Source organism: Sceloporus undulatus, chromosome 3 (genome assembly GCF_019175285.1).
Source record: "Sceloporus undulatus isolate JIND9_A2432 ecotype Alabama chromosome 3, SceUnd_v1.1, whole genome shotgun sequence".
Classification (NCBI taxonomy): Eukaryota; Metazoa; Chordata; class Lepidosauria; order Squamata; family Phrynosomatidae; genus Sceloporus; species Sceloporus undulatus.
The window spans coordinates 92,061,150-92,069,837 of record NC_056524.1 but is presented as its reverse complement, the minus strand read 5'-3'; the positions used below and the strand labels follow the sequence as shown (position 1 = coordinate 92,069,837).

The window sequence follows — 8,688 nt, the reverse complement described above, 5'->3', positions numbered from 1 at the left end:
AATTCATTTTACAGGAAATTTTTATTTATAATACATTGTGGTACACAGTAGTCTGCTATGTAACCCTAGAATGCTACACATTTTCATTTTATGTTAATTCCAACTTTAGTATCATCTTATCACCCTTTTACTATATAGCTTCACTACTTCATGAAATAGAGCTAGTAGGAGCCAACATAGTCTAGTGGTCTGAGAACTGAACTAGGACTCGGTAAAACCAAATCCCCACTCAGCCACAGAAACCCACTGGGTGATTTCAACCAAGTCACACTCCCACAGTCTTAGTGGAAGGCATAACAAATCTCCACTGAATAAATCCTGACAAGAAAATCATGATAGCCTTAGGGTCTCCATAAGATGGAAACAACTAGAAGGCATACAACTATAAATTATTAAATATTTACTGATAACTGAAACTTGCATTCTACATATACTTGATGTCACAATTTAGTCCATGAAAAATTATTTCCTATCAATGTAGATACTTCCATCAATCCGTATGTCCTAGTAGCATCTTTATACATGAGTTCCTCACATTCTAGCTATTTTTTAATCCGAGTACCTCAGACTGAGCATAACAGTGTACATTAGTCTGTTCCATATGATCACGCTGCTCCTCCCTCCAGTAAAAAGATACAGCACAATGGGCATTCAAAGTATGCATGCTGGAGGGGGGTAAAAAAACCAGGACTGAAGATGCAACTAACTGTCTTATATCACAGTTTTTATGCCACTTGTATCACCGATACATAGCAAAGTCAAAATGGATTTAAAATTTATGAGTTTTACAAGAAAATACCTGCAAAGGTTTTAAGAGAAACCAGGTTTTAACAAAAAAAAAAAAAGTTTGAAGTCACATTGGTCAAATACTATGCCATGAGATGTGCTAAATTCTGCTGTGTGACCTGGAGACGCCACACCTGTAACATTATAACAACTGGCACAACCTATACCAAGATTTTATCTCCACACTCTACATCTGGAACATAAACCTGACTCTCATTTATTTTAAGAGGGCTTAAGTATACTTAACTTGACATAATAGTAATAGCAGACGCCCAGAGCCCTTCCCACTCGTTGATTTAACACTTTTCAATGAGCATGGGATGCACAAGGTAATCCTTCTTAAAGAAAGTACAGTACCTTTATTCCCCTCCCTTGATTATCCCAAAGCTGACCTTGTAGTTTGTATAGTCAGAATAGAAAACTACCCGACTCTTTTGGAGCACGGATTTCTAGGGTGGGAACACAAGTCACACACGTGCATATGATGAAGTCTGGAAGTCCTTTGACTCCACCTGGAGAGGTTTCTGTGATGATTTTGGTTTATGTTTCAGTTTCTAAATGAATAGGAAACTACAAGAAAGGCTGCAGTTGTACACACACAAGGAATGAGCTCAGTGTATTTCTGTAGGACACAAAGACAGACATCTAGAGGATTGCACTGTTAATCTTGGCAAAGTATGGCCTCAGTACTTCCTGCATTTTCATGCAGCTGAAAGTGGAAGACTATCTCGGTATGGATACCAATGGAGGAGAAAACCTGAACCTTTCAAGAAGTATCAATAGGATACAGGAGTATACAGTGCCTGCCTAGCCCAGCCCATTCAGACACTACTGCCTCTGTTCTCTATAAAACATTGCAATTCTGCATGACAAAAACCACAGCAACATGTACCATCTGTGATTTAGTTTATCACAACAGAAGAGCTTTTTTCTGCATCTTGTTTTCTGTTGTGCTAAATGTATTTACATGAATACATTTCTGGAGCAATAAAGCCATTAAAACTTGATACAGTTTACAAAAGCCCTGGTTTTAAAAGCCTATTTTACCAACATGTACTAATTCACAGTGAGAGCCAGAGTGGTGTGATGGTTTGAGCATTGGACTACGACTCGGGAGACCAATCCCCACTCTGTCATGAAAATCCACTCGTTTTGCTTGGGCAAGTAATATTTTCTTAGCCTCAAAAGAAGGCAAGAAATCTTGCCAAGAAAATCTTACGACAGGGTCACCATAAACTGGAAATGGCCTGAAGACATACAACAACCAGTTCATGAAGATGAACCACTTCTTCTGAAATATTTTTTACGCTTTTATTACTACCAATTTCAAAATATTAAAAACAGACAGTACAAATGGCTGATGTAAGAAATGTGGACACACAGGGACACAAACAATGCACATATAGTGTAAAAATATTTAGGACAGGTAAATCTATCTAACTATTTTATCCAATTAATCTAATTATTTGTCATCAATCTCCTTAAACTGCTACTGATTCAGGCTCAAAAAGAGAGCCACTTCATCTCTTTCCCTGCTTCACTTTCTGTGCCAAACAAAAACATCCATGTTCAGAGAGAATTATTCTAGCCTATTTGCCTGTGGCAGAAAGCACAGAAGCTACAAGTTACACACCCTGCTTTATCATAATAACTGCCAGAGACAGATATGCAAAGTTAATGGGACACCTGCAGAGACTAAAAAAACCTAACTTCTTCCCTCCTTGCCTTGAGGAGTCACCTTTTTCCAAAACACCCTGTTTTCCTAACTTACTTCCCAGTTCTGTAGGGAGTTAGGCAGGCTGTCACCCACAGATTGTAATAGAATTTAGCATTTTGAACTCTGAAAAGGTCAGTGTGCTGGTATACACTTAGCAAACCAGGCAAGTAAACGGGATCCTTCCAATTCGCATTACAAAGATGTAGCTTTTAGAATATAGGGCTGCATTCATGAATAATGACAAAAGTTTAACGAAAACTTCACTTTTCCTTCACTTTACCAAGTTTCTCTCTCTCATGCGCGCACACACACACAAAGAGTAAGCACAAGCCAGCAGGAAGAAACAAAATCTCTGCATGAAGATGTTCAGTTATTGCAGGATTCAAACAACGAACCCACAAGGCTGGTTCAAGAATCTACCTTCTCTGTACAAGAAGATGCCTAATTTGGTGGAATCCCTTCACCCACCCACCTTCTCCAATTCACCCCATTCAGCAAAGTCCATTTTCTACAGCATTTGCAAGAGAAAGAAATGGTTGCTGTGAGTAGGAAGTTGGGAAGTCCACCAGCCAAGTGTGGCGGTGTATGCCTTCAAGTCCTTTCTGACTTATGATAACCCTAAGGTAAACCTATCATGGGTTTTCCTGACAAGATCTGTTCCAAGGAGGTTTTGCCACTGCTTTCCCCTGAAGCTGAGAGCGTGCGACTCTCCAAAATGGGATTCATGGCCTGGTCTCTTGAGTCATAGTCTATTGGTCAAACCATATGCCATGCTAGCATATGCCTAAATCTGAATCCAAGCCCCTGGCCATTCAGCACACAAATATAAAATGCTCACCTGTTTAAATGCAAGCTCTTCAACACAGGCTAACTATCATGCTTTCATCACACAAAATTACTCCACATATAAATGTGAACCAACTGAGAAAGAATGGCCAACTGACCTGTTTAACAGCTTGGTCATTGTATGTTAATGATGTAACAAAACCCCATTCCGTGATCTAAAGGAGGTGCCTATCAAGCCCATACGCAAGAATGTACAATTTTATACATGTTCATAAGTAATTAAGATAACCATCAGTTCTATATATGACTAACATCATGAGAAACACAACCTATACACGAAATTGCAGGGAGGTGGGGGAGGAAAGGTTAAATTAACATCTTGTAATAATTACAAAAAGGTCTCTCCCCCTTGTGGGGTTTAAATGGGAGATTCTGGGGCAGGTGAATGTTTCACAGGTAAAGGATTTTCTTTACCAGAGCAACCCTATCAATGCTTACTCAGGTGTAAATTCCACCAAATTCATTACAACTTCCTTTCAGGTCACTGTGTACAGGATTGCAAATCCAAAGGTGTTTAACTTGCCCCATTGCTCCAGGTATTCAGGTTTGCCTGTCTGAAACCTGTGTGATTTATTCTGGGAGAACTAACAAAACGTGAATTACAAATCTCACTTCGCCTTCACAAATATACTCAAATCGCACTTTTGTTGTTATTGTGTGCCTTCATGTCATTTTGGACTTTTGGGGTCCCTCTTCATAAAGTCACTCTCCCAAAGGGGTTTCTTGGGATGATTTCTGCCTCCTTGCCTCCTCCTGTGGCTGAGAGAGTGTGAGCAGAGGCCGAGTGGGGATTCGAACTCTGGTCTCCAGAGCCATAATCCAGCACTGAAATCATTACCCCAGGCTGGCTGTAATCATGCCTTTATCTTGATATGAATGAGCCACTAAACTGGTCAACATTTCAACCCTGCACTAAGGTGCACGGAAACCCCCACTTCCTTCCCCATAAACCTGGCTTAAAGGGGTGGGAAGGGGGCTCTTGTTGTCACCCCCATAAATGCAAGGATGCCAGCCCCTGCTGGGTGACCTTGGCTAAGTCACACTCTCTCAGCCCCAGAGGATGGCCAGAGCTGAGAGTCGGGAAAGACTCAAAAGCTGCAGCCACACTGGAGAGATAACCCGGTTTGGCACCGCTTTCAAGCATCCTGGCTCAAGGCTATAACATTCTGGGAGTTCGATGTCCGGAACCCCCTTTTGACCTGGGAATAAGTCCCCTAGAATTCAAGGGGGGGGGGGAGACAGTGGGGACTAGTGGGCTGAGCGTTGTTGGGCTGTAGAGCCCTGGGTCCGGATCCCCGCTCAGCCAAGTCACACTCTCTCAGCCTCAGAAAGCCCTTCTGAGAGCAACCCCTGCCAAGAAAACCTTCTCAGAGAGAGTCGCCAGAAGCCAGACGATGACGACAACCTCGAGGGGACTTTGCTTCCCAAAGGAGGGAACTCAGGGGAAAGACCCTATCATTGGAGGGGGGGGGGTCTTGGCAAAATCTCTTCAGGGGAGGTTTAGTCATGGCCTTCCTCTGAGGCTGAGAGAGTGTGACTTGCTCCAGGTGGGGCTCCACAGCCTGGGAGGAAGGGGGCTCTCCTTCCCAAAGGACCGGAAGGGAAAAGTCAGGGAAACCGACCTCCTCTCATGGAAGGTTTTCCCCCCTTGGCAAGATTCCTTCAGGGGAGGTTTAGCCCTGAGGCTGAGAGAGTGTGCCATGGCCAAGGAGGGACTCTCCTCCCAAAGGACCCCTTCCTTTCCCTACCTGGAAATGCTTGAAGAAGGCGGAGATGCGGGTGATCTGGAGGCTGAGGCACCTGGAGGTGCAGCGGGCTCCGGAGACCGAGAAGGGCTCGTCGTGCCTCCGGGAAAAAGGCGAGGAAGGGGAGGCTTCTCCGGCTCCAGCAGCCAGGCAGCAGGCCCTCAGCCCCAGGAGCAGCGGCAGCAGCAGGGTCCAAGGCGCGCCGGGCTCCTTCATGGCTCTCGGCTGAAAGAAGGAAGGTGGGAAACCAGCAGCAGGAGGAGAGGCAGCCTCCGCGGCAGCAGAGAGCAACTACTCAGCCCCAAAAGTTCACTCCTTCTTCCCCTCTCTCCAAGGTCCCCCCCCAAGAAGGGGGTGGGGGGTGGGAAAAGGGGGCAGGAGGCTTCGCCATTGGCTGCGGGAGGCAGGAGTGACAGGGAGGGAGGGTCTGCCTGGGAGTTTTGGCGGGAGAGACCCACTGAGGGGCTTCCCTCCCAGCTTTACTGGAGAGGCTTCTGAGTCTCTGGACATCTTCTGGGCGCACCTGCCTGAACCCAGCACCGCCTGAGAAGAGGAGGAGGAGGGACGCCTCTGGAGAAGGCAGGCTGAGGTCCTCCTCCTCCTCCTGCTCCAAAACATGCCCCCCATTTCAGCCCTCTGCCCAGGAGCAGTTCCAAAAAGCTCCCCCTTTTGAGCAGGGCTAAGAAGCATGGGTTTGTGAGTGTTTGGAGCAGTGACCCTCAGAGGTCCTCATCCTTTTTCCAGGACATCTCTTACATTTCAATCTTCTGTCCAGGAGCAGTTCCAAAAGGTCCTCCTATTTTGAGCAGGACTAAGAAAGCATAGATTTATATTTATATAAGTGTTTTGAGCTTTTCTTTGGTCGTGTCCTCCATTTCTCTTGAATGCCCTACATTTTGCAGGGCTGCACCTGATGCCCCCTTGTCCTCCTCCTTTGCAGTGAGGCCATCTGGTCCCCTTGGGAGAATGGGAAGTGGCTCTGGCGCCCCCCCAGAGGCACTGCTTATCCCTAGGAGCAGTCGCTCTTTCCCTAAGGCTACCTGGGGCCAGAAACAAATATCCTGACCCAGGGAAGGTGGGAGCCAGTGTCCTGTAGTGGTCTGAGGGATGGACTACAACTCTGGGACCATTCCACTGGGTGACTTTGGGCAAGTCACATGCTCTCAGCCAAGAATGCCAAGAAAACCCCATGATAGGGTTGCCTTAGCACAACCCAAAATCAGAAGAGGCTTGAAGGCACACCACAACAACCTCAACAAAGATCTACAAGAGTTCATCCTAGATACGGGGGGGGGGGGATTCAAATGGTCACAGAGTTCCCACACCTTGGATCAAACATTAATCAGAACAGAGACTGCAGTCAAGAAATAAAGAGTGCTAGGACTGGCATGAAAGAACTGGATAAAATCCTAAAGGGCAAAATTCTAACACCAAAGTGAGAACTATCCAAGCCATCGTGTTCCCCATTGCCATGTATGGATGTGAGAACTGGACAAATGGGATGAAGAAATCAAGTCCAAACTATCCCTGGAAGTCAAGATGACTAAACTGAAGTTGTTATATTTTGGCCACATCATGAGAGGGCATGAATCATTGGAAAAAAACAATGATGCTAGGAAAGACAGAAGGAAGCCAGATAGATGGAGACCACAGGCCTGAGCCTGCAGGACCTGAGCAGAAGAATGGAAGACAGGGGATTTTGGAGATGTCTCATCCACAGGGTCATCATGAGTTAAAGTCAGCTCAAGGGCAATTAAAACAACAACACCTGGGCCCACAGTTGTTGTGTGCCTTTCTGATTTATGGCGACCCTGAGATGTTTTCTTTGACTGACAAGAGTGCATGACCTGCCCAAGGTCAGGCAGTGAGTTTCCATGCCCAAGCAGGAAATCCAATCCTGCTCTCTAAAGTCCTAGTTCTACACTCAAACCACTAGAAGATGGGAGACTATCTTTTCAAAACCATGGCTCCCAGTGTCTTTCAGCCAGAATGACCAGTGGCTGGAGAACTGAAGGAACTTCATCCCAAAAAAGGAAGGATTTGAAGCTAGACACAAGTCTTTTAGGGTTGTGGCCCTACTGTTGGGCAGATAAGACTTGTAGCGATACATGATTCCCATCCCTGCTTTAGCAAAATAAAGCACATTTCAGATTGTCTAACCTTAAAAGTGACATATGAAACAATGGGGGCAGTTCAGACTACCTTTTGCACCGAATGGCAACCCAGTTTAAAAGTGGGAAGTTCCCACTGGTGCTGTGTTTTGCACACCTGACCTGACCCAGGGCAAATCCCCCTCATCACAGGTTTTTTGAATGCAGGGTATTCCCCGTTTCTTTTCGGAAAACCTGGTGCAAGCAAATATGAATTGTGATCATGTGTTTGCAACTGCCACAGCTCTTTGGAACATTATGTTAAATGCCTTAAAAATTGAGAATGTTTTTGTCCAACTTTCAGAGCCCAATTTCATGTCAAAATTCCAAACGGAGAATTCCTCGGTGCAGAAGAGGGCAGACAACTGTAATTTGCCAGGAAACATACCTGTATGAAGGCATTTATTCCTCACCTACAGGAAACATATTCAGGGTAGCCATGTTGGCCACATATGCAAAGTACAATAACATCCAAAACCCACAAAATGATGCATGCATCTTCTGCTCTTAATCTTCTATCACCTTTGCCTAACAAATTTTCTGTCTTTCCTCCTGCCTCTTTGGATGAACTCTCTACACTTCTGAACTCTTCCAAACCTGCTACCTGTCCTCTTGATCCTATTCCTACTCGTCTTCTAATCTCTATAGCTCCCTCCTTTCTGCCCTCACTCCTCCATATCTTCAATCTCTCTCTCTCTACAGGCTCCTTCCCCTCGGACTTCAAACATGCTCTCATTTCCCCAATTCTGAAAAAACCTTCTCTTGACCCCTCCTCTTTGTCTAGCTATCGTCCGATTTCTCTTCTCCCCTTTCTTTCTAAGGTTTTGGAACGGGTTGTCTATTCGCGCTGTCTTGAGTTTCTTGAAGCCAATTCCATCCTCGATCCCTTTCAGTCTGGCTTCCGCCCAAGGCATTCTACAGAGACAGCTCTCACTAAGATCTCGAATGACCTTTTACAGGCCAAGGCTAATGGCCTTTACTCTGTTCTCATCCTTCTTGATCTGTCTGCAGCCTTTGACACTGTTGATCACTGTCTCCTAATTGACATACTCTCTGGCCTTGGGTTCTCAGACTCTGTTCTCGACTGGTTTAGATCTTACTTGTCTGGCAGATCTTTTGCAGTAGTTGCAGGGGGTCTGACTTCTTCTCCTGTTCCCTTATCTGTTGGAGTTCCCCAAGGCTCTGTTCTGGGTCCCCTTCTGTTTTCTCTCTACACACTGTCCTTAGGAAAACTCATCAGCTCTTTTGGTTTTTCCTACCATCTGTATGCCGATGACACCCAGCTGTATCTTTCTGCCCCTGACTTTTCGCCAAGGCTTGAACAGCAAGTCTCATCTTGCCTTACAGCTGTCTCGCAGTGGATGCGCCATCGGCGTTTGAAGCTCAACATGTCCAAGACGGAGCTCCTTGTCTTTCCTCCTAAGCCCAACCTTCAACACTCCTT

The 8,688-nt window shown here is 45.4% G+C and overlaps 1 protein-coding gene across 1 annotated transcript in view; it reads right to left on the bottom strand.

Annotated features, from left to right (window-relative positions):
- ANOS1 (anosmin 1) overlaps window positions 1-5,449 on the bottom strand; it is a 121,299-nt gene extending 115,850 nt beyond the window's left edge. The window contains exon 1 of the mRNA XM_042460286.1: window positions 5,098-5,449. Within this exon, the coding sequence (XP_042316220.1) occupies window positions 5,098-5,310 (213 nt within the window). The 5' untranslated portion in view covers window positions 5,311-5,449. The remainder of the gene's footprint in view (window positions 1-5,097) is intronic.
- Between the last annotated feature and the right edge of the window lie 3,239 nt (window positions 5,450-8,688).